The 27,072-nt window shown below is 40.2% G+C and overlaps 1 protein-coding gene across 8 annotated transcripts in view; it reads left to right on the forward strand.

Moving 5' to 3' along the window:
• rgs3a (regulator of G protein signaling 3a) overlaps nt 1-7,853 on the forward strand; it is a 147,346-nt gene extending 139,493 nt beyond the window's left edge. For 7 of the 8 annotated variants that reach the window (XM_019274095.2, XM_010750688.3, XM_010750687.3 and 4 more), the window contains 4 exons: nt 2,989-3,090; nt 4,175-4,236; nt 5,303-5,469; nt 5,599-7,853. In XM_019274095.2, coding sequence (XP_019129640.2) covers nt 2,989-3,090; nt 4,175-4,236; nt 5,303-5,469; nt 5,599-5,799 — 532 coding nt within the window. In that variant the 3' untranslated portion in view covers nt 5,800-7,853. Of the gene's footprint in view, nt 1-2,407; nt 2,661-2,988; nt 3,091-4,174; nt 4,237-5,302; nt 5,470-5,598 lie in introns of those variants that run through there. The other variant, XM_019274100.2, reaches the window with a different exon arrangement.
• Nucleotides 7,854-27,072: the final 19,219 nt, after the last annotated feature.

Consider the following 27,072-nt stretch of genomic DNA (forward strand, 5'->3'; position numbering starts at 1 on the left):
GTTTTAAGTCTGTTTAAGAGTTTCACCCAAGGAGGTTTTACTCAACATGCTAATTGTGTTTCCATTCATTTAGGTGATTAGTTATATTTAGGTAGCTGATTTAGCAAATCTCCAGTCTGGCGGACGCAGAGACGTCTGCAGCCTTCTACGTGACATTGCTCAAAGGATGGAGAATGCGTCTGCCCTCATTGCGGGAATTGTTGACGCCCATTGAACCAATCATTACGCAGGCAGTTTCATTTATGGCTGCGTGAGTTGTGTTTGACATGCAGGAAGAAACTCTTTCACTCATCTAAGCTCCAGTAACCTCACACACCTACAGAAAGCAGTGTTACTGCATCCTGCGTTTGAAGTGGTTTAAATGAGACAGCTACATGCTGCGTAATATTCATCGCTTGTTCTCAGAAACCGTGCTATATTTGAGTTTCCGAAGAATCAGTGGAAAGATAAATCATGAAGTGATGTAAGCTCAAGTTGTTGCCAGCGTTGACACCAAATGTTGTAACTGTAAAAGATTGCCTCGCAAGCAATCTGTGCTGCTCGAGGGCTGAATAATGTTTGTGTTTGCAATATCCATTGACACCCACATGGTGGCAGGATAGAAACATACATTTCCCAAAAAGTGACCGTTGTTATGACATCATTGTCACATCGTTCCCATGCAGGCTCAGCTTGTATAAAACCCAGACATAAATAATAAAGTCGTCTTTTGTCAGGCCAACAAAATATTTTCCAGCCATTGTAAAAAGACAACTTTCCTCTCTTCCTCACATGTAAGACAGAGGCTCTCTTCTAGTTAACACATGCACAGCTCAAGACCTAATTGCCTAAAGCACAAGCTAAAAATAGAACAATCTAATGAATCCTGCTCTGATGTTATGAGTTTATTTAACAGCAAGAGAGTTTTATTTTGGTAACAATGTCCTTCAGGCTGTGAGCTATTCACAGGAATACTGTGCTATGGCACCCTGTTGTTTCCATGAAACAGAGGCCTGCATTTTGCACAGCAGTTCAGCATCTGGTTTAAGCCTGCTTCACACAGGGCACTTTGGATATTTCAATCAATGGATGACTCATACCTCCACCAGTGATGCCGCATGGACGTTAGGTTATTCCATAGGTTTTAAAGTACATTTTCTGGTTCCTCTATGTCTCTGTCGTCTTTTATCTATTTTTCTCCTCACATTGAATTCCCATTTTTTCTTTACCTCGCCTGAGAGAATAAAAAAAAGGCTTTCATGTAGGTTTTCTTCATGTGTTGGGAGCACATTCATTTTAAATCTCTCATTTGGCATTTCTGCTCTCCCGAACCTCACAAACACTTTCAGAAAAGAAAGGCCTCTTGTGGTTCGAGAGTCGACTAATGTAATCAGCGCTAGCTGAACCCCCCAAAACCAAAACACACCCAAATCAATACACCCAAGTCACACTCATCCTGATTTTAAAAGGAGCTATTCAGCTGCCGCTTCCAACAGCTCACGCAGTCATGCTGTATCACGCCTATTGGGCATGTTTCTACCTTTCCTTCCCTGCAGCAAGTTGGAAAAACTCACATCAGACATCATCACATCAGACGAGTGACTGTGTTCTCTGTTCAGTTTGGCAGCCGCGCTGTGTGACCACCGCGCGTTTAAGCATGCATTAATTATCCGTCTCCCACTTCCCTTCACACACACATGCACACACTGGTGGAGACGGGGAGTTTTCCAACACCTGTGACTGGCATGAAAGAACCAATGAGTTGGCACAGGTGCAAAGAGAGGGGTGTTCTTTGAAATGTCTGTGTGGGTGTTCTTTCATCCCCGTCCGAGTACATTCATCTACAGTATTTGTGCTACTCTGCAGTTGTGTGTTCTCACACCCCCCTCTGCGTGTGCATATTTGAATGGTAAGTGTCTATAACTGGAAGCCCTGTTTCTTAATTTGGGGTGTACATGCTCTCCTGGGGGCTTCATGTTGGCAGTGGGACAGCTTGCAGTGATTAGGGCCGACGAGCACACACTCTGCCGCACTGCAATATTAGCGGGCCAGTCAATCCACAGTGGAAATCAAAAGCAGGGACTCAGGAAATGGGTGTTGAGTGAGGTCACATCCCAATGAGGCAGCACGTGCTCCAGGTCGGGAAAAGCCAGGACACGTACCTTGGGATTAAGGGAATGCGCAGAAATCTGAAGGATCCCATTGGGACTGAGGGTTGGTGTATCACCTTATGTGAGAGACATGGTGGCGCATGTGCAGCGGTGGGGGCGCCTGTATGTGTGTGTGAATTTGTTCAAGGAAGGTGAAACATCTGGGGTGTGTGGTCAGGAAGATTTTGGATGCTGCTGCTGCTGCTGCTGGAAAGCAGAAGAGGGGTGAGGAGGTCACTGTGCCCTGTTGCCTCGGCCCTGGGTCAGCTCCCTTTCAGCAACCCCTCTAGGCACATGGAGAATGGCGTGATGAAACAGAGGAGTGAGGATTGAGTCTCTCTCCTCCTTCTCTGCCACATTCGCTCAGTCCCTGCCGAGGAACCTGCCAGGGACGCATCTACAGGAAAGACTGTTAGAGATACTAGATTGACAGGAGAGACACTGACACGAAGCGAGGAAAGGGAGCTTGACATCCGCCTTTTGGAAACTTTCCGTCCCACCATACCAACATACCTGGCTGAAGACTAAAATGTACACAACACAACATTTATTTTCAACTTTTTTTGGCATTTGTGGGTTTGATTTTCATGTGGATTGGATTTACAGTGCTGAAGAACTTAATTGGTGATTCCCATGCCTTGGATTGTTTTAACTGTGGACTTTGGACTTGGACTCAACACACTTTCTTCCCATGTCTCTTTTTCTCTACCTCCTCTATCTCCTTTCATCCATATTCCATGTTCTCGTTATCCAACTCCACCCCCTCCTTCGCCTCCTGTATTCGTAAATCTTCCTTTCCCTATTCCCTCTGTTGCCAACTTTCCCTCTTTCCCTCTCGTCGATCTTTTCTTTCACCCAGGGCCAAAGACATGAAGAATCGGCTGGCTTTCCTGCGGAGGAGGAATGAATCCCCAGGAAGCAACCCAGCCAGCAAGTTAGACAAATCTATGAAGTCAGTCAAGTAAGTTGCCACTTCCTGACAGTATGTGCATGTGGGTGGGTGTGAGCATGTTTTCCGGGTCTTGCCACAACTGGCGATGACCTGGTCTTGGAAGACAGACATGTGGGCAGTAGCAGCGATGGGAGTGTTGTAATGTGTGGCAGCAATAAAACGAACAAGAGAATGTTTGTTTAACAGTGGAAACAAGTGAATCGTCTGGATGCAGGTTTTTAACTATGTATAGAAAGTGTTTACTAGATCAAATGTATTCATGTCAAATATCACATACATGAAATATCAGAGATAAGTGTGACATTTAGACTGATCCATGCCAGTGCGTGATTAAAATAGACCTCACATTAGGATAACAAAATGTGGACGCAACGATCCTTTATATAATGTATTAATATCAATTTGATCCCACGCAACTGGACTAAAAATCATCTGTGGAATTACATCAGTATTGCAGATGATTGTATTAACATTTGGCCGGTGGAGCAATTTGCCACAATATATAAATGCAATGTTTTGTTGTAAAAGATATATAACAGAAAGAATGTCTGTCAAACTCGAAGCCTTTATCAAACAACACAAACAAAAATGTCTGAATTGGCTTAAATGTACCCGAAATTACATCTCAACTTTTGTCTTGCTATGTTAAATGAGGCCTCAGACGTGGATTACAGTGAGCGTGAGAGCAGCATTGTGAAGAGGCATGCTTTATCACAGAGTACAGGAAGGATCAGAGGCAGTGGGGGGAGGAGGTGTCTCAACCCGACAACACAAACCCTATTGGCCAGCGGAAGCCCCTCCCCTCCCGCCTTCCAAGTTGCATTGAATGGGAATATAAAAACCTACCCCCACCAGGACACAAGAAGCAGACAGACTCTCAGTGTTGTAAGCACTCATGAGGCAAAGCCGAATGTGAGGGACAGACCAGTAGACACAGACTAGAGTGGAAGGAAGCAACGGAGGGAGAGGAATTACCCGCTTCCACGTTTTCCACTCATCTATCCAGAGTAGACAAAGTTCTGCGGATGGGTCACACAATGAGAAACCTGGCAGAGATGGGCTTGTTAAAGAATCGCTCTGCTTTCATCTGCAGGCCCACCCCAGAGGAAGCACTGAAATGGGGGGACTCACTTGACAAGCTGCTGGCTCACAAATGTAAGTTACTTTTGATTCATTTCCTGTAGTTTCTAATCTAATCATTTCTTTACATACATGGGGATCATCTGTCTTTTATTTGGATTTTTTTTTTTGCAATGTGATTGAATGCAATGTGGCTCTGGACAGAGGTTGAATACAAAGACATACAGTGCTTGCATGAGGTGAAGAGGGAGGGTGGTGGAGCCCAGGAAATATGCATGTACTAATATATGGATTACACACACACACACACACACACACACACACACTGCTGCAGTGCATTGCATCAAGTTTCCCCTAATCCCAACGGACATGAGTCCATCCATGCGCTACATAGAGAGAAGGGAAGAGACAAAAACAGGCAACCTGCAAGTGTGTTGCTATTTTTGTTCAGCACAATTCCTCTCCCACAGTTCAGCCCCAATTTTTTCTTCTCAAAAGCAGCGAGCTGATGAAAGCCAGCGCTACATCTGCTCCTCATTCAGCTTTGTTGGCCTCGCTATTCTCCCTCTTCTAACTTCCTCTCTTCCACCTCTTACCTCACTCCTTCTTCAGAATGAGGTAAGAGATGACCGCCTGCATTGGCTCTGCTTATCAGTGTGGGTGATTCATGGGAACGGAAAAGGTGCAGACGGGAGTAGTGGGTGGACACGGCTTCCTGCCATTCTTTCTTCTAGATGCCTTCTTCCGCAAATCATTAACTGGACCGAAACTTAAGAAGCCCAGAAAAGTGCCAGAATTAGTCCCTTTAGTCCCCTTTTCCCCCGCACACTAAAACAGTGATCTCTTTGTTCATTCACAGCATGAGTATAGGGGAATGCATAGATGCCATGCTGAATAGTAAGGAACTAATGGGTCAGCGGGGTGATGTCACTTGAATATGTGCTGCGGTGTTGCAAGCTTTTTTTCCCTCTTTTTTTAATGTCTCACTTTATTCCAACCACATGACTCAAAACGGCCGTCACGGAGCTATTTTAGGTGCCGAAGCTCCAAGGAGAGCTTCAGCTGTGAGGTTGCCATGGCACTCTAGTCAACTCTCCTCTTGTTTATTCCCCTCCTCCTCCTTCTCCCCGCTGTCCCTCAGATGGTCTGGCAGCGTTCAGAGCTTTCCTGCGCACAGAGTTCAGCGAGGAGAATCTGGAATTCTGGCTAGCATGTGAGGAATACAAGAAGATCAAGTCGCAGTCCAAGATGGCCTCAAAAGCCAAGAAAATCTTTGCAGAATACATCGCTATCCAGTCTTGTAAAGAGGTAAGTGTGAGTGTAAACATCTCTATGGATACCGGGAATAAATGGCATCGACACAGGCCTCCTGCAAAAAATAAAAACAAATGTTTCCGACCTTCTGTTTCTAACTTGTTTTGTTCTTTTCCTCTGAAGGTAAATCTGGATTCGTACACCAGAGATCACACTAAGGACAACCTGCAGAATGTGACACGCTCCTGCTTTGACCTAGCGCAGAGGCGGATATACGGGCTGATGGAGAAGGACTCATATCCCCGCTTCCTGCGCTCAGAACTCTACTCGGACTTAATCAACCAAAAAAAGCCCAGCTCCACTCCGACTTCATCTTCATCATAAGAGACCAGAAAAAGATATGAGAAGAAGAGATGATGACGATGAGAGGGAGGGGATCAGACTTGAAAAAGTAGAGTGTGTGGGCGGGTTGTGAGATTCTTTGTTTGCCTTTTTTAAATTTTTTTGTGTGTCTGTCATCTTGTCCACTATGATTTTTTTGTATTGTTGTTATGGTGTGAGAGGACGCAGCAAAGCAATGGCACTGCAAAGGAATGTAGTTTACACAGTTACCAGGTGGGTGGATGGATGAATGAATGGACCGATGAATGGATGGATGGATGTAACTAAAAAATACAGAAGCCCACGAATGAGGGCTGGAGCTGGAGCAGGAGCTGGACGCTTGTCTGATCACTGTCTCTCTGTGCTTTTTTTTTTTTGGGTGTCAATATTTTGGTTGTGTTTTTTAAGTTTTATGTCCAGTTGTACTGGAGAAAAGGAGAGGTTACTCAGAAAACCCTGCAGACATGAAGACAGTCCGGTACTGTTTTGTCACTTTTTCCCTTAATTTCCTCCCACTTTAAATCCCCTCCTTTCCTCCACCTTGTTCTCTGTGAAGCCCACTTCAAAGCTGTTGGTACGACACAAAGTCATTTTTCTTTGTGTGTGTGTGTGTTTTTTAAAATCAGGCTATGAACTGTATCATGGAGGGGGAAAAAAAAAAACCCAAGATGTCTGACTGAAAGCTAGCGCCATGGCTCTGTTTCACATGCATCTCTGTTAAACACCTACACCGCCTCTCAAAGCTTCTATAAACAGCTTTCACCTTACTCAGCTCATCAAGACTGTGGAAAAGATACTGTGAGCGTTCAACAGGGACAAAGATGGAGACAGCGATGGGCAACGAACATAAAAGTATATAAATGACGGATGGACTGGAGCTGTGATGAAACACACGTGTCACTCTCACATTAAAAGACATTCAAAGTCACATTCAAAGCCAGTAATGGAAGGAGAAAAAAAGAGACGACTTGCTTCCTGCCTCCAAAGACTGTTTACAACAAGGAACGAAAACTCAAGAAGAAAGAGAAAAGAATATTCCGTGCAGCCAAACGTTAACATTGTAGCTCATTCTGGACTAACCGAGGAAGCATTCTCAGGACATTGCTATGACAGGTTCCAGATTGGTTTATCTTCTCAGCTGTTTCTGTTTTTCTACACTCTCACCTGTTTTTATATGCTTTAGGCTTCCGACATGCACTCCCTAGTTCTTCTGAGCAATATACAAGAGGTTGCTCATTTCACAGCCGGATGGGGGAAAAAAAAGAAAAGAAATGCTTCATGTTGTACAAAAGTTTGCCTATTTATTTAGATTAACTTGCTGGATGCTTCTACAGACACCCTCACCTCCTCTAAAGCACTCAGCTAAAAGCTCTCACTTTCTTCTTAACCACCAAACAGGTCCAATGCTGTCCTGAACTTTAAGTGCAATATTTTATTTTTTATTTTTTATTTTATTATCATGTTTGGTTTGTTCATTTATTTGGATAATTTTAAAATTTCTATGGGGGAAGACGGAACGGCTTGAGCTCTGTATTAACTTTATTTGTTAAGAGAAAAAAAAAACTTAGAGCTATAAGGTTGACTTACAACGCAAACTTTCAAGAAACATAAGTAGTTTAATGAATTTTAAGCAAGTGATTCTAACTGTGTGTTAACCTCTGGCAGCAGGCAGCTGGGGGAGTTATGGTTGTAAATATAATTCTTTAAGAAAACTATGTGATAACACATTAAAAACAAATAAAAACAAAAAACCAATAGGTCTCTGCTGGTGATGAATGTGGGACCCAGCTGTATCTATGTAAATATGAGAGACTCAAAACTATAAGATGACATGTATTGTTAAAAAAACAAAACAAAAAAAACATAGGTGAGCAAGAGCAGGTACAATCTGCTCTTTTCCCTGGTCATACACTGCTTGTAAGGAGTTTTATGAAATGCATTTTATCATTTTCACTGTTTACAATTCAAAATGCATCTCCTATGATAGCAAGTGAAAACAGTAGAGTACATTTGGTGTCATTGCTAAAGATAAATAAACCAACCAACTGATGAAGTAAGATGTGTTGTCTCTGGCTTTTTCTTGCCAATGCGTATTAGTTACGAACATGTCGAGAGTGACGATTAAAAGGTTACAGACAGTTGTATGAAGTTGCTTAAAGGAACAGAAAGAAGAGAAGACTGATACAACTCTCATGTCTGTAAATATGAAGCTACATCCAGCAGCCGTTCAGCTCAGCTGAGCGTAAAGACTAGAACTAACTCGCGTACTGTAGCTCTGTCCAGTGTTCCCGCAACCCTAACGCTCAATTATCACATTAACATAATTAAATTGTTCAATTCACACAAAGAGTGTGAACGTGTAAAAACACAACCACCTGTGACTTCAAACAGTCACTTTGTATTTTCCGTACAGATTAAACAAAGATGTGTTTTTGAGGAGCTTTTTTTTTTCTCCCTGCTTGCGGCCTTTATGCTAAGCTAACCGTCCATTTAGTGCAAAATGAGAGTGCACGAGAGTACGGATGGGAATTGATATGATTTTTACGATTCCATTATCGATTCTGCTTAACGATTCGATTCTTTATCGATTCTCTTATCGATTCTCTTATCGATTCTTATTTGGAAAAAAAAGGATAACAAAGAGTTTGATCAGCATCATCTAGAGGAGGTAGGGAACTGGAGCGAGTACTAGTACAGCTGCCAGCCTCTGAACCAGCCAGACTCTCTCTCTCGTCATGGTCATCTTCTAAATGTAATGCAGAAGGCATACGTTCAGTGTTAACTGTTAAAGCATGTTTTACAAAGAAGCACATCGCGCTAACATGGTAGGCAGTGTGTTACTTACCAGAGTTACCTTCCGTAGTAACCACAGAGGTGGTCATAGCCTGGCTGCTGCCGCTGCTGCTAGGTTGAGATTCATCTCCAGTCCGAAGCGTGTCAAAAACACGACATTCATTTAAAAATATTGCATGTTGTGTGCGCAAATGTTTCTGCATGTTCGTCGTGTTCCCTCCCAACGCTGTTATCTCCACTTTTCAATGATTGCAAGTCGCCCTGTTACCATTTGTTTTGGTAGCCAAACTTTGGAGCATTTGAACCAAGTGGGTGCCATTGTTTACTACTGATTGCGTAAGTTACGTGGCGTGATTTGTCGTGCTCGCTGGAATCGAGCGTGTGTAACTTCTTGCAGAAGTTACGTGACGTAATTCGTGCTTTCTAGAATCGAAAGAGAATCGTTAGATAAACTGCCAAACGATTCCATCAACAAGAACCCATCCCTACACAAGAGTAGGATTTAACAACCTAAACAAACAAAACACAACATCTTACATAAGGAAAGTCTGGTTTAGTACGACTGTTGTTATTACATAGTTTTAACCGTCATCCGTGTTGGTAATTATACCATTATCTGCACCAAATTCATTTCTGAGGTCTTGTCACATGGCAACAACACTGAAAATAAATCTGTAACAAGCTATAAAACAAGAACAGGCAGACATAGAAAAATCTCAGATTCCTGCTTCAGCTTTTCCTGCGCAATATAAAATTATTACATATTTTGTGTGTTCTTCTGGTTTAGATACTAAACACACTTTATTGTAGCAAACGCTGCTGTGTTGCCAGACCTCGCTAAATTCAATGTTACTATTATAGAAACAGAAATGATTGCCAAAACTATAAAACGAAGGTCCAAGTTGATGCTCTTTAGTTCTGCATGAAATCTATAAACTCCAACACAAACAAAAAAAAATGACATCTGAAATTGTTTGGGGATGGACTGGACTAGGGTAAAACATTGAGATGGTTGATGCAGAACTTTCAGACTGATCCGTGCCGTCTTGCTGTCTGAAAAAAAGAGCAAGTGTGACACAGGGTCGAGTATTTTTGGGATCAGATGAGAGGAAACAGTTGGAGGTCAGCGAGGGCAGTGTGTGTGTGTTTGTCTGTGTTTGGTGGGGAGGGGGGCTGACCAGTCTGAAATGGTGTTGGAAACAGTAGTAACGGCGCTTAATCTTCTTAACCAGCTGCCATCTGTTTTGACAGACACCGCTTCTTTTCCAAAAAGGAACTGTCATCAACCTTCGTATCGCCTCTCCGGGCCTGTTTCCTCTCCATCACGCTCTGCCTAGCTTGTATTTTTTTAAACACTCATCTTTTATGCTATACAATGGAGGTCCCACTCTTGAGCTGGATTCCTTTACCAAATCCTTTTGTTCAAGTTTCCTTCCTCTCTGTAATCTGACTAAACCATATCACAGTGTCTGTCATTGTTTTCAAATTCATCTCTCATGTGAGCCCCAAAACACGACAGCGAGCATTTCCTCCTCTCACGTCCTGCTATACCAAATATGGCCATCGATGTTTCCTCTGTTGACAGTCTCTTATCTCACTTACATGTCAAGCGAAAATATGTCGCCAGGATATCTTTGTTTACAGCAGTGTTTCAGTGGCATGCAGTATTATAAAAAAATATTGCTTTGTCAGTTCAGCAGAACTCACAGTAAACATGCTGTATATCGAAAATAAAATAAAATAAAAACCTGAAGCTGTGTATGCGTCTTGTTTTATTTGACAGTTTTGACAAAACAGATAAACAGAAATACCCACAGTAATAGGAGGACATCATGAGAAATGTTTCATTTTCATTTTTACTGGGCGTTATGTGAAACCCCTTTAATATAGCCGTCCATTAAGCACAAGGCTAGAGGGGTCTTCTCATCTAATTCTCAGGAAGAAAGCAAATACGCATGTCCAGGATAATATTTTTTAAGAGCAGATATCCACACTTTAATAGGTTGCAAACACATTTTACCTTGAACTGCCAAAGACTTCCCCTGATTTTCAAAAAAAGTTCAACAATTACTGGACAGAACTTTTCTTTTTTTTGTCTCTGTCACAGTGAAGTTATTTTAACTTGTAAAAAAAACGTTAATGTAATAGTAACACATACAAGTAGTAAATACGATCATTCCTACATCATCCCTGGATAGGAATTCAATGTTAATTTTGTTTATCCCCTTTGAATTGGCACTCAAGGGAATGTATAGCATTTGCACAAGAATTTGAAGAAGTTGTACAAAGCCCTATTCAAATAAAGTCATGAAACGATGTGACATTCCAGTTTATTTATTTATTTTTAGCACCGTGATCTCACAAGACCTGTAGCATGCAGCCATACTGAGCTGGACTTCCCCTCTTGTCTCTCATCTATTTGCGAAGCAGTCAAGGGGCTTAATCCTTGATTAATCCGTAATTCTCAGATCAGCCTATCCCAACTCTTGGCAGGTTTACAAAAGAAACATCATGTCTATCCCTCACTGATTCAGTGGATCCTTCAGGTTTGTTTGGTGTCTTGTCTTTTTCTCTCTTGAGTCTCTTTCTTTCATGGCAATAGCCCTCTGAATTTCATCCACACTGTTTATTTGATGGACCATGTTCCCAGATTTTCAGTCTGTGAAAAATACATTATAGGTTGAAGGAGCCAAGGGAGATCTAACGGCGCTGAGCTCACCTTTATTGTGGAACATTCTGCCTCATGCAAAGCCACAGCGCTTGTCCAGTTTTCCATCATTACCATGTAGCTCGGTAGCTTTAGCAGATGTCGTCATTGCTGGTAGACAGGGAGTGAAAGGAAGCAGAATATAATAGTCTGTCTTATCCCAGTGGTCTAATCAGAAAAGGTCAGCTTTATATATAGGTGGCCTTTATACAAATACAGAAGCCTTATACAGGTATTACTCATGGTTTTGTAAAAAAGGCTTTAATGGAACCTTTTGATGTTTGGGATTGATTCAAGTTTTAGCCCATTAAAGGTCCAGTGTGTAAGATTTATTAGGTTTATTTACAGAATAAGGTGTAAATGAAATAAAAAAAAAACATATTTTCATTAAAGTATAATCACCTGTAAATCAGAATTGTTATGTTTTGGTTATGTTAGAATGAACAGATGCTGTGTCCATGGAGTCTGTAATACTGAGTAAACTAATCACTGGTAGGGCTTTTTGCCATTTTTAACTGTAGTTTCTCCTTCACAATAAGAAGGAAAGGGTGAATAGGGTTGCAATCCGCTGCTACAGGACTATATACCACTAAAATCTACACTGGTCCTCTATATATCTACAAACTTGCACACACAGGCAGCTCTTGGTTTCTCTTCAATTTGGATTGACTGGACATCATACTTTGATTAAGATAGTATTCTAATAATATTTCACATTTCAGTTTTGATTTAGTTTATCCTTTTAATCAAAAGTCAATGATGACAGCATAACGAGTCGTTACTGATTACTCATAGGGTTACTGATAAGTGTCGGTATAAATAACTATCCTCCCACTTCACAAATCTAAAGCTGAACTTTATAATACTAATCACTAACCACAAGGTGCTGGACCTTTCTGTAACAAGAAATCATATGCACATATAACTAAGATGGGAGAAGGCCTGTATGTTTGCTTGCACGTGTTTCTGTCTGTTTGACTGTGTGCTGTATATAAGTGTATGAGAACCTGAGGAGAAACGCTTTCATTCTTGAAACATGACCAAATTCTAGAGGAGATTCAGACAGGCAGCAGCTGGACTGAGAGGAAGCAGCTGTGGACCAGGGGTTACGTTAACCAAATATTTCCTGCCACTGATTGAATTTTTTTTAGCAATGGTGGAATAATCTAAAGGCAGCCCGTCATTTCGAAAGATTGAAACTGAGGCTGATCTGCCCTAATGTCCAGTATTTCACATGTAACATACAGTAGTAAATAATAAGATGTGGAGCACCTTTAGCAGACCTCCTAACGCAATTGGTGGCAAATCTTTTCTCCATGCCCTCATAAATGCATCATTTCTAAATTCTTTATATTAAATGCTATTGTGATAGGGTTGTTTACAAAATTACATACTATTAAATAGGCTATATGTGTCATAATTCTAAAAAAAAATGGGGTGATGTCATGTCAGTGGAAAATCTTATTATAGCACTTCCACATTCTGGAGAAAACACTTCATTCATTATGACATTCATTTTCTTGCTCAGAGTTAATTGAGGACATTGATACCATTCTCATTTCTGTTCATTAAATATGAAGCTACAGCCAGCAGCAAGTTAGTGTAGCTAGTTATGCTGGTAACAAAATCCACTGGTGGTATGAATTCACTGCCGAGAAGTTGAGCAGCACATAACCCAACGTAAAACCAAAAATGATGTTAATTACTGAGCTTTATAAGTAATGCTTGGACAGAGCCAGACTATTTGTTTCTCTCAGTTCCCAGTCTTTTTGCCAAGCTAAGATAACCTCAGGTAGCCTCATATTTAATGGGCAGACATGAGAGCTCAATCAATCCTCTCATCTAACTACTGGCCGAAAGCAAATAAACATATTTCAGTATGAATATTTCAAATCTTCAAACTATTCAAACTATATCAAACTATCAAGCTATAAAAACTCACAGACATTGTTGTGTAGAAGGTCTTTTGAAACTTTTAAATGCCTGCTCGTGCTGAGAACTTGGCTGTGCTGGTGGAAGAGCTGTAGTTATGTGCAATGCAATTTTGGTGTCAAGGATTGGCAGCTTGCTCCCTCCTGCAACCAAACTGTTCCTGTGCATAACTGCTGGTTCTGTTCTCCTCAGCTAATATCATGAAACCATCAATTACATTACACAATAGCTTTTTTTTTCTGGGACCAGACCGACACCTTATACCAATATGCCTGTCTCCTAGTTATTTTCAGGTTCCATATATGTCACTTCTGCTGCTTCTGAAGCACAAGGACATATTTTTCTTCTCCCAATGAGACCACTCCAGATGGTTCTTCCATAATGAAACAGCATTTAACCAACACCATGCAACAGTTTATTTTAAGCTGAACTGTAAAATGGAAGTAACCTTCTGGAAGGTCGACCTGAAGAAAATAAATAAAATACTGAGATGAACTGAAAAGCATTTACGTGCAAGTGAAGCATCGGGTAAAAACGTGTTTCTCCCGGGTGCAAATCAGTCCATGCGCCCTCTTTAAACCATCTGATGTGTGACAGATATTCCCATTTTAATATTTAATTTCATTTCACAAGGTTTGATGACGCAGAAACATAACGTAACAGTACACGTGTTTGTATAATGACATTATCTGTTTACATCTTGATCCTGTCTCCAAGAAAGATTTGATATCATTAAACTTCATCAGGCCATTTTTTGCCACATGAACATTTTCAGTTTTCCTTTAAGGTCTAATTGAGCTGTTTTGACATGAACCCTGCAGGATTCTCAGTCAAAGACAGAGTCTTTCCACAACAAAACACTTTAAATGATGATTGTCGTAAGTACAGTAACACTAAGCCTCAATAATGTCCGTCACTAATAGGATTGTAATTAACGGAAAACCCACTGACCTCATCAGATTACTCTACCCTACACTATTAATAGTGTTGTTTGCTAAACCTGCTTCTTTATTAGAACAAAAGGCAACTCAGGGCATTGGATGGACAGAGACGATACGTATGCTGGAGCAGAAAACTCAAATTTTGTTGGAATTTGACCATATATATACATACATACATACATACATACATACATACATACATACATACATACAGGGGTATCAAGTTCTGAGTGAAAGGCAACCAGATTATCAGGCGTCATCACTTCTTCACTTCATTCATGGTCTCCAGAGGATGGATCTAACTGACTTTGGTTAACCCCTGATCTTTCCCTGTAGCTGCACCTTTAGGTTGACATTTTAGTTCCTTAGCCCCACCAGCAGGTTGTCATCGTGGCTAACACCACTGATGAACATCTTGACATCTGTTGGATGGATTATCATACAATGTAGTGCACACATTGGTGATCCCCTGACTTTTTATCCAACACCACCAATGTGTCAAAACTTCAAGTCATCTAATGTTTTTGTTTATCTTACCTTTGTGTTTGGATTTCTTTAGAATGAGCCTTAAAACCTCATTGGATTGTTAGCATGGCTGTAGACTCTTAAGTTTTGTTTTCTTCATCTTCTACTGGAGTAAGAACTTCATAAAACTGAAAACACTCCTGTCTTTAAAATGTGATAAACCCTCTGTTTTGTTGTTCTCTGGAATCAAATGCAAACTAGTGTATTGGTTTTGCCATCCAAGCTTATTTAATATAATCTGCATCTGCAATTTCCATTTCTTCTTGGAACATTTTTTTTTCTATGTGTGAAGCATTCCAGACTCCTCTGTGGAGCTTCCAGGCTGCTGATGGCAGCTACAGGCATGCACGCTCTGCCAGTTATGACACTGCCTCCTCCCCCTGTGATTTACTCCGTTGATTGTGTGCCTTGATTCACATTAATGAGCCGTTCAGTGCTGTGGTGGTGAACTGGAATTAGTGAGTGTGTTTGTGTGTCATTCAAAGTGAGGAAGTGAAACAGCGGAAATGATTCAAGCTCATGATGTCACCACGGCGCATCCTACCTATTACATTGTTCCAGATCTTACGTGACTCACGGTTTAGCTCATATGAAGGAGCCAGTGCAGAAGCATGCAGAACAATTACCATCGTCCAGGAAGGATATCTTCACGAGCTGTCACAAACATTCACTTGAATTTTATGTGGCTTCAAAGTGTCCCTCTCACGTGCCAATTGACTGCAACGCCTGCTACCAATTATCTCATCAACCTGACCGGTATAAAAACTGGTTCAACCACCCACACGCTGCCAGATTGTTCAATCTCCGAAGTGGTAACGGGTGCTACGGCCAAGTTTGGACTTCCTGACCCTGCTCTCCCTTTGTCTCAGTACTTCTTCCTGCCATATTCACCACATCCAGCCCTGTCGTGTCTTCTGTTTTTGGTTTTTGGTTCTTCCACCACCAGCTCTGAACCTCTCCGGACATTGTCTCACCACCTGTCCACACAGATCAGAAGATTCAGCAACTGTTTGCACACTGGGTCTGCTACCATTCAATACAACTACACACACAAGCATATATATATATATATATATATATATATATATATATATATATTATATATATATATACATATATATATATATATAAACTAGACAGAAACATGTTTAAAGGCACAGTTTTCCATTTATATAGAAAAATCTGGAGGCCCAGTAGGGATGAAAAACTGTAAAAAAAAAAAAAAAAAGAGAGGCATAATCACAGGAATGATGAATCCATGACTGTGAAAACATGACACTCACACATCATTTCATGTGACCATGAGCATGGTTGGAGCTGAGAGCTGTCTCGCTTGCATATCTTCGAGCACTGAAGCAGAAAAAAAAAAAAAAACCCTGATGAATTTCTAATTTTCTCCCCAGTTAGCTGATTTCATGCACTGGCGAAAATAGAAACAACATCCTTAACAACGTCAACACCTCATCACCTGAGTCAGCCAGTGGGAACAATAATAAATGCATGCACTCTTTAAAACACACGTCATTAATAATGTCACAAACCCTTTGGCAAGTTAGGCTTGTAGATTAATTCCTGGAAATGCTGTTGAAGGAAAAGTAAAAGCCAATGCCTGTGCCAGAAAACATAATAACGTTTGTGTCATAGGTCTGATATATGACACTGATGTCTTGCAGCTCCAATTCTGCACACATTGGATATAGAAACAATATTTCATACATGAAAATCTCAGGAGAATAAGAATGACAGTAAGAACTGACATGCTCCATATATCTCTCTTTTTTCTGTTTCTTTTGTCCTGATTACCAAATACACAGTAAATCTGGAGCTCTTGACGCTACAGATAAACAGAGACTCTCATGACTAGAGAGCAGAAAAGAGAGGGGACATGTGAGACAAATAAACCAGTTTGGTTAACGTCAATCCAGCTGTAATGTGAGGAAACAGCCACATCAGTCACCTCTGATCCCATTTACTACAGTACCATTTGACCCAGCTTTGTTTACCACTGTACAATACAGCCAGCGCCAGGACAACTCTTAACCTTGTCAGATGAGGTCAAACTACTCATCTATCCCCTCTGCCATGTGGCTCTGGATTATCTTAAAGCCATGGCTTGGTACATGCAAAGAGACCGGGACAGAATCAAGGGAAGCTCGAATCAGAAGGATTTGGGCTGGATAGAAGCTTTAGACATGGAATTACTGTTTCAGTAATTTTTCAACTTGAGTATATTTAGCTGCAGATTTAATTTATGGTCAAACAGCAGTGTTGAGAGTGAACACAGATTCTATCCTGTTATTGTGGCTTACAAAAGTCCAGAAGCAGTTTGTGTAAAATAGCTGCCCTTAAATGGAGTTCAAAGTGTATGCTTAATATGAAGTCATTTAAGCAACGCAGATCAGCTGATCATCTGCTGACTTCCCTTTGGAGAGGTCTATTTAAACACTGACAAAACATCATGCACCATTTCAGCCTTCACCCACATGATTTTCTTCTCATCTGTTTCATTTTTATCATGCACTGGGTATGTACAAATTGGATTGGGTCATTGTGTTTGGCTCATTTTTATCAGTAATAAGAACATTGCACTCAATAGGTTAATTGACGCGTTGTGAGAACAAGGCAACATCTCAGTCAGATAGGACAAGAAACATAATCGGTCAGACAGTTATGCAGGTTTCAAACAAACCTCAAGACTAGCCAAAGTTAATTTGAGGAGAAAACACAGACAACTGAACTGTAAAGATTCATACCAGTGAACAGAATTCCTGGTTTTAAAATACTTGTAGTTAGGCACATCTATTGTTTTGCAGTGCGACAGTGGGTTATAACGAACATTTTGGACGTTCTCATCATCAGTTCTCCAGGTAAAGTGGTTAAGATGAGCTGATCGTTTGACAACTTGTCTTTGCCAACTTTCAGACTTCATTGCTGTAATTCATTGTAAGCAGTTGCCTGTATACACATCCAGACACTGAAGTTGTGCTCCTGGCCACCTGATAAATTTAAGTTCAATATTCATTTCTTTTTAGCCTTGTTTTGGTCTCTACCAATTCCTCAGGAAAAATCTCGTCTCTTTAGCTACTAGACATTCTACCATGTTTGGTAACTTTGTTGCGTGTTTGGTGCTGCAAATTTTTCAAGGAAAACAACTGCAAATCAGCAAAACTACGACTAAAATAATCAGCTGAAAGTTGAGTGGAAAACACTGAGTGGAACTGATGAGCAGGGATATAATTCACTGTTTATACGTCATATGAGTGACCCCTTTCATACAGCTCATGGTCATTTGGTCTATTGTTAATGTAAAAATACGGATTAGAGCTCCTTTGAACCATCAGGCAAAACCATGTTGTCTTGTGCACAAATAATACAGCCTAATGCTCGGCTCTGTTTGCTTATCTCCCACCAGGGTTTTGTTTTTGCCCATTAGGAGAAGGCTTTTTGTTTGGGCAGCGCTTTGATAGAAGCCATTACACCAAATCATATTTCCGTTAAAAAGGGAAAAATATGCCAACCTCCATTAAAAGCATGACCTAATAAATTCTATTTTTATCTTCCAGTTAAGGAATCAAAGCCGCCTCATTGCTATAAAGCCAAGAATTTGTAAGAATTTGTCATTTTTAAAGGTCTGGCTCCTACAAAGCTGAAGGATGGTCGTTCACAAAATGAAATGTAGTATTTTCCACAGAACAGTAATTTTCTTGTTTCACAGTACATTACTAAAACACAGAATTGTGAGACATCTTGACACCCAAAACCCCTTCATATTCTAAAAAGTGCAATTTCAGCTATTTTTGGGTGCAATTCATTATTCAGAGGCACAGGAGATGGAAGGCATAAGTGCTTCAGAAATCAATATGGCTGCACACACACAAGCGCACAGAATTCAACAAACTGCATTTACTAAGGCATACACACAAAGACACACTTACACCTCTTTATGCCTCATGCACATACAACCATAGCCTGCATGGACTAATCAATATTCGGTTTACATATGGATTAGGTGTACTGAGCTGCATCTGCGGGTGTCTGCCACAGCTGAATGAATTATCCATTTTCTATTTCTCTGCCACAGTCATTTGGTTATGCAACATTTTAACACTAACCAGACAGTTTCAGCTTGTCTTGTTTTCCATTTCTTTCTTTCTTTCTTTCTTTCTTTCTTTCTTTCTTTCTTTCTTTCTTTCTTTCTTTCTTTCTTTCTTTCTTTCTTTCTTTCTTTGTCCTGCTCTCCATTCGCACCTCATTCTTTTCCACATACATACATACATGTTACAAACAACAGAGAGTTTCTATGTATTTTATAAAAGTTGAATAAAATATTTTTCGTGGCATGCTGACTTTTTCTAATTTCAGAGAGGTAATAATTTCTCTGACTCATTGTATAAATGAGGCTTTGTTGTTTTTCAGTTGATTTTCAGGCTTTGAACTGTACTAGTCCATGTCTTAAACAGAGTGATCAGGTATGAATACTTGATAATTGTATATTATCTTCATACGTCTGCTCTATTAGTCTGTTACGGCCGTGGCCGTCTTGGAGTCTCTTTCTCTCTCTCTAGTGTGTGTGCTCAACGAGGACCAATTCTGCAGATGAAGAACACCTGCGCTGTGTGCCCTGATTGGACAGGCGACCGCCCGTCCTCAGCCAATCAGCAGAAGTTGGAGTATAAGAAGCAGGTGGACCCAACATTCCGGAGCCAGCTGTAACCAGCCGAGCTCCTGTGCTGTTGCTCTGTGTGCTTAGAATCCTTGCTAGACTGTGAACCTTGTTAGAGACTTCGGATTTGTGAGGCACTAGGTTGAGTTTTTGTTACATTGCCATCTCACCTAATTTGACTCTGTTAGATACCTTAGTTTGGGTGCTGTTTTGATTGTGCGGGTTATTTTGGGATAGTGGGTGTTATTTTTGTATTTAAGACAATAGCTCTGTTGGAGTCTTTTTTTTGTTCTCGTTTTAATTTGGTTTTGAAGCACCCTTAGTATTTGCCTCTCTTTTGTTGTCATTCCTTGTTAAAACAAGCGCCTTTTGTTAATTAAAAACAACTTTTAAACCTCATAACACCTGGGTATTTTTATGTTACTTCCCTTTTCATGTTACTTCCCTTTCCAACGAGCTGGTCGTAACATAAAGTGGGGGCTAGTCCTTCCCCAATGTCATTATCCAAAGCTGCTTTGTTGTCAGTCCATGTACTGTAAGGGGCTTAATGTGCTGGATTGGAATGTATTCTTGGAGTATGAGTAAAGGATAGAAAACACTTTTTTAAAAACACTTCTGACTTGCAAGTATTGAGAAAAGTGTAATTTGTGGATAGTATTACTATTAAATATGTTTTCATATATGGTGAAATTGTTACCAATAAACAAATCAGAGACAAGCACAAGATTGTTTCTTTGGCATAACCTAAAGAATGAGTCTATTTGTGATGGCAGGAAAAGATGATTGGATTTAGAGGTAATGGAGAGGTCATAAGCGATACAGGGGTGATTTTTAGTAAGTGAGGTATTGAGTTTTCTGAAATGAAATATAAAGGAGCAAATCATCTGCATAGTGTGACGCCTTGTCGATCATTTCTCTCCTCATCACTTCAAGAAGACCATCACTTCTTTCCTTTTCCACTGTTAGATGCTCAGTGACCAAATTAAATAAAAAGAGGGATAAGAAGCAGTACAGAGGACTTCCTGTACCTTCACATTGGGATATGATTTCATCATACATAAGTTTAACAATTGGGGGAAGGTTTTGAGGAAAATGCTGCATAAAATTCAGTGGGGAACCCTTCATAAGTAAAATACCCAACAATGGTATGATATAAAGATACAATTTATATGTTTGGGCCCTCGGGAGATTCCAAAATTTCTCATTCGGGTCTTGAGCTGAAAAGGTTTGAGAACCCCTGAGGCCTTGGATTTTTCAGGTTAACTAGAAAATATTGTATAAAGTATTAACTAGAGCTTCAGAGGAGTACAGGGAAGAGTAATAGTGTTCGACCTGGCTAATAATTATTTTTGGATCAAATGTTGTTGTACCTGGGCCTGTGCGAATCTCTGAGATTACACTCCTGGCAGCTGACTGCCTTAGGTGGTGAGCCAAAAACGTCCTGGCTTTTTCCCCATGCTAATACAAAACCTGACTTGACTTCAACAACATCTTTTCTGTCTTTGTAGTATAAACATTGTCATACTCAAACTGGAAAAGCAGTCTTTACCTATACAGATCAGGATCTGGGGATGTAGCATACCTCCTAACTATATATAAGATGAGTTGAGTTGTGTTGTATATGAAATGAGTTGTTACCTTGAATTAGCCAGTGCATTGACAGACTAATGGGGTGCTGTTTCCTCTGTGTTGAAAGGAATTTATCCAATCTACTACAGAATAATATGCAGGCTATTTCATATGGTCAAATTTTATAACATGAAAGACATGCAATGTAGCCTGTTTTCAATTAAAATGATAATACACTTTTATACTTAAAGAGTCTTGGGCTGCACCCAAGTGGTTCCTACTTACATACTGTAAAATAAAATGACTTTCAGCTTTAGAAAATAGTAAATCCTTGAGTCTGACTGGTGGAAAAGAAAACCAAAATAATTATTAGTTCTTCATCCAGAAACAAGATACAAACAAAGATACATCTGAGATACACTTGGCAAAGATCTCACCCACTAATATAAAAACCTCCTTTACAGAGAGAGAAATATTTGGCCAGCAAGCATCAATCTGAACTCAGTTGTATAAAGTTTATCTTCCATCACTAAGAATGTGGTGACTGATGGCATTGGATGAGCTAAAGGGGTTTTCAGAGGTTTCCATTTGGCAGTGAGTCATACATCTGCAAACTGGATCTCCTTGAGGATTCATGTGTCAACCAAGTATGTGCAAGTTAATGCAGGAGGCAGAAAAGAATATAGTTGGGGCTTAGGTCCTAAGAACATTGCATTTAATAATAACTTGAATGTGTTCCTATGACTTTTTAAGTTGCCTACAACAGACAGTGTGGCTGAATACATGCTGTGTCAATGGGTTGCAGCTGGATGGTTAACCTTAGCTGGCTTGCTTTCTAATGTTATTATTAGTAAAACACTATGATCTGAGTGGATGTGTATTAGCTTGCCAAATTACCTCAGCAACTAATGTAATCCATGACACTACCTTATTTATTAAGACAAAAGTTGACAATAACAATAACAATAAATGATGTAACTGCCGATACATACAGATGAATACAAAACACATTTAAAAGAGGTAAAACACATGAAAGGTGGCAAGAGGACTGGAGAAGGGAAATAATAGGAGTGTCTGCTTAAGTACTCTTCTCCATACTTTTCCTAGTAGAATATTTCCTAGAAGGATCCATTGAAAGTCCATTATTGGCTCATCGTGTGTGCAATTATGGCATGAGGATGGAAAAGACACAGCAAGAGCTTGGCCACAGCTTATGCTGTAGCTGCATTAAGTGACTTCTGACTGTTAGAGTGCTGACTCCAAAATATGCTCACAGCTACAGTCTTTGAATTTCGTACTGTATCACTCTTTTGAGATTTTTTTATGGTGAACATGTTAGCAAGTATTTCCATGTGGTAACTATGTCTGTAAGAGTCAAACAGACAAAGACAAGGTCTAACCTCTGGATGGTAACGCCCAGTGGGAGAGTTATGGATTTGTTGAGGCAGGTTACTGTCTGACATGTGGATGACTTGTTTCATCTCCTCATCATCAGGGTAGGGTGTGGGTGGGGGTTTGGTTGAGGAGTGGTGCTGTCATATGGGATCAGAGGCTGACACGTCAACAGATGTTCACTCTTGGCTTTTGGCCACATCCTGTGATTGCAGACCACTAATTCTTTAATGGTGCATTTATAGGCTGCCGGATAAAAATGGATTGTATACTTGATTTAAAAATAGACCAAAAGGGAGGGGCTGGGTGTAAAAAAAAAAAGAAGGACAGCATCTAAAGCAGAGTACAAGGTCGAGATAGAGTGGGGCAGGACAGGACACAATACAACTTTCTCAACATACACATATTATGCCATGTTTATGTTATATAAATTACTATATTAGTAAATAGTAATTTGTATAATTAGTTCTTGACTCCTTTTCTAGGCTTTCCATTAAAAACATGTCTTAGGCAGAGTAATTTCTAATTAATTCCACACCACTCAAAGTCTCCCTTAGGTATGGATAAAATGTTGCATGAATCTATAAATAATGAGCATGTGCCCAGCTCGGCATCTGTCTTTAAGTCTTATTTCACAAAGCTCTCCCCAGTGGCTAAAAAGTAAATCTCAGATTTACTCTTGTCTGACGGCCTCTTGAATCTTAGCTTCTTCGGTTGTCCTCTTCAGTCTCTTCACAGCTGCCATTATGTCCATAGAGGCTGCTGATCCCGGTTACATTGCCCGTTTACCCAGCTCCGGTTCTGGCACCACACTGGCTCTGCTCCCTGTCAGCATTCCCGGGCTCCCTCAGTCTTAGAACCTCCTCTTCACAGTGGTCCAAAATGCCTGGTACAAATACTAAATGATACAAAAATGCTCCATGAGTGCTCTGAACCCCCTGAACAAACTGACTTTATCCATCAGGAAACCTTGTAAATCACATAAAGTTGAGGCTGAGCAGCCAGAGGACATCAGCTGGAATACCATAAAACATTTTCCCTTAAAGTATGATCGAGTTTCAATTTTATGGTTTAATTTTTATTTTTGGTATGATTGCAGGTTGAGCCAAATAAGAGCTGCGGTATGTGAGGAAGCCTCATCCAGCAACAGAAATAGCTGCTTCTGTGCTATTTTAGACTACTCAGAGACAGAAAGAGTTGGACAGTTTTACCACTAATCTTTTAGAAATCTTACAATCCACTAACTCTTACCTGCTGACAGAAGGCTATAGTTGCAGAAGGAAATATCTTCTTCTGTGCCTTGGTTTCAGGAAAACAAATGTGCTTCATGTTCCAGCTGTCACAAAATAACAAAATCATAAGCAGTGAGGTCTGCCAGCCATTAGTCTGGTCATTATCACACATATTGTGGAAAGATTGTTGTCCAGCAATCCTGGAATTTATTCACAAAAAAGTTCCAGCAGATGATGGTGTGCAGCTTTTCAGACTTTTTATTTCTATTTTTCAGCCCCATTGTGTATCCTTTGTTGATTACTGCTCCTTCAGGCTGAAATCTATACTCTGTACTCACTTTGGTTACATCACAAAAAGCAAACACGTGGATGGGTGAGCTCGTGGATGATTTTTGGAAAATACAGCAGTGCAATTTTGGTCTCCAAACAGCTTTGCTTCTTTGAGGCTGTTCTTGTCCTTAATAAACACCTCTTCCATGTTAAAAAGGGACTTTAAAAAGTTTATTTGGTTGGTGGTTAGACAATGGCAGAATAACTGCTTTGAATCTACAATAGTAGCCACAAAAGCCTAGTAAAAACCATAGTGATGACAAATGAGCTTTTTCCACTGGGTGACTGCTTTCACTTCCTTTGGTTCTATTCCTGTCTCAGACATTGCGTCCCACATACTTAACTGGTGGTTTGAAAAATTGCAGGTATACAAGGTTTCGCAGCAGTTTCACATCTCCCACAGTTTTTTTTTCTTTGAGCCTCTTAAAAACAGCAGGGGGGCTATTGATTTCTATAAGTACAAGTCAAAGTCTGGATCGTGTAAAAGCTTTGGCAATCTGGCACCTCACGTTTCGAGAGATCAAGTGTGGAAAACCACTTACACTCTGACAGGCAGCTGAAAAGCATGGTGTAGTGGAAGAGTTTGACGTCAGCTGACATCTTCAGAACATCAAATTCACCCACGGAACAACAATCTCAGTGGTAGTCTGTGGCAGCACGGCTATATTTTACATGTTTGTGCCCCTGGAACAACGCTTTCTTTCAGTGACTGTTATACCTGCACAGTGAAGCTATTTTGCAAATGGCACAGTGCATGCTTGTTTGCTGAAATGGCTCATTACGACTCTCTCTCTCTCTCTCTCTCTCTCTCTCTCTCTCTCTCTCTCTGTCATGACTCCATCACATCTTAGAAAAGGCAGTGGATATTTTCTGTCAGGACTGTTTTTAGAAACAAGAATATTTTAATCTTTAATCTTGCTTTTGCTTGTGTGACTATTTGCTATTCGTGTGAGAACTATCTTTAATATCTTATGTTTTGTGTATGTGTCATTGGATGAGACAACACATCTGTGGGACTGATGCATTCAGAAAAAAGATACATAAATGGCCGTCTCACAAAAGCACCTCTGTAACACACACCCACTCTCTTTTTCATTGCAAATGTCAAGGAAAAACCTCATTGTAGATCCACTAAATCAAGCTAAACCTAACAGGAACACATGTCCTTCCTTTGCCCACAAGCGTGTTACCTAATACCACAATGGTTAATGTCAGCTTGTGCTGCCAGGTTCTGAATGTGGGGCCTAAGTTTTCTAAGTCTGGAAAGACAGAAATCACTTCAGGTTCATTAGGCCGAAGGTGAGTTGACAAATTAATTGGTTTCTGACAATGACAATGTCTTCTAAGCTTCACTCACACAAATTATATGCAGTTCAGTATAGTTTCTGTTGTTTTCACTGTCAGTTAGAATTACAGTAAAAATCTGTTGGGCTGATGATTATTTTATTGTTCAAAAACTCACCAGGCAAGCATTGATGACTTCAGGAAGTCACTTCGCTCAGTCATAAAAATAGTCCCAGCACATATATAATTCAGGCACCTAAATCCCTGTAAAACCACAACTTGTCATTAACTTGTCATTTTTACATTTCAGTTTTTAAACAAATGAGGTGTAATGTATGGGCTGAAATATGTGCCACCAGAAACTGAATTCGAATCATTTAATTAATGCAAATGTTAATTAGTGAGTTGTGCAGGAGCTGGAATTTTACAGTTTCTGCCTGTTTCCAGTTTGTGCAGGAGCTGGAATTTTACAGTTTCTGCCTGTTTCCAGTCTATGACATGAAAATGGTATAAAATGTCACAGTTAATTTTGACCAGTGGTTTGAATTTTACTTTTTATTCATGTTTTATCAAGTGCAGGTTAGACACCTAGCTGATGATGTCAAATACTTTTTTTCTGTCCATGATCTAGTTAATCCGTGCACAAATCCAGCCTCATTGCAGTGGCGTCAATAGCACATTAATAGCACTGGGAGGGCCAAGTGATGCGTAATAAGTGCTGCTAACCTACTCATCCTTCTCATTTCTCTGCTTCGTTACACATTATTAAAGACACGCTGCACGGATGGGGATTCACATTCACACAAGCTTTGTGTGACTAGAAGGAGCTGAAATAAACTAATTAAAGTTCCTGAGGGACTTTCCTACAGTATAAACCGCACAATAACTGGTGCTGAGCTCTTTTTAAGGCAGAGTGCCATGTTTCAGGGTGTCTAATTATAGGAAGAAATTATGAGTCATGCTTTGAATTGGAATTCCTCTTTTCTAGTGGAGCGCTGATCAATAAAATTGTGTCAATCCAAAACAGAGGCTAGAGCATATGAGCAATAATGTAGTAATATGCTGCACATGCACACAAACGGATGTTGGCATGAAAAAACAAACCAAAAGGAATGATGATTCTGCTTATTTATACATATTATTTTTGTTCCGTAGTGATGTAGAGGTAGAAAATTTTGTATCATTTCCTGCGTTCATTTTTGCTTTCTTTCACTACACATTTTCCCTGGTCAATGACTCACTCTTGTCATTCCTTTAGCCCCTGACTTTCCATTAGTCTCTTAGCAACCAGGGCTTGATCCCTCAGGATGCAGTCCAGAAACCCCTCATATCCTCATGTAAAATTAGAAAACAGGAACCAGAGACTGGCAACATAATGCCTCATTCTACTCCCTACTGACTTGACAACTGGCTGGCTAAGAAAAGGCAACAGATTGTAATTTCTACTATGAGCAATTGCTATGTTTTTCCATCGTTGTGTCAGGCAGTGGCATGTGTCTGCAGTACATCAAGAGAGGATTATAGGGAGTTTTGGGAAACTTATCAAGATATCTAGTGTCAGAAAAATCTTTGCGGGAAACCACATGTGTTATCTGAAACAGATTTCAAAATAAAACATCTTTCTCTAATATCCTTTTTACTTTCCCTTAAATACTTAAAAAAACACACATCACTCAGAGCTTTTCAGTGAGTCCAGGTTCAGTGTTGACAGATGCTGAAAAGGAATGTTTTCAATTTATTTTCAATTACACGACCTGTTACACTGAGTGTGGCTTTCCAGTTAAAGATTTTCAGTATTTTCCTCTTCTTACATTCAAAATGGCAATAAACTGTAATAATATTGAAACTGGCAAGTTTCCTTCTTCTGCTCAGCATGGAAGAATGATAAAACACAAACTGCTGATCTGG

This window comes from Larimichthys crocea, chromosome IX (genome assembly GCF_000972845.2).
Source record: "Larimichthys crocea isolate SSNF chromosome IX, L_crocea_2.0, whole genome shotgun sequence".
Classification (NCBI taxonomy): domain Eukaryota; kingdom Metazoa; phylum Chordata; class Actinopteri; family Sciaenidae; genus Larimichthys; species Larimichthys crocea.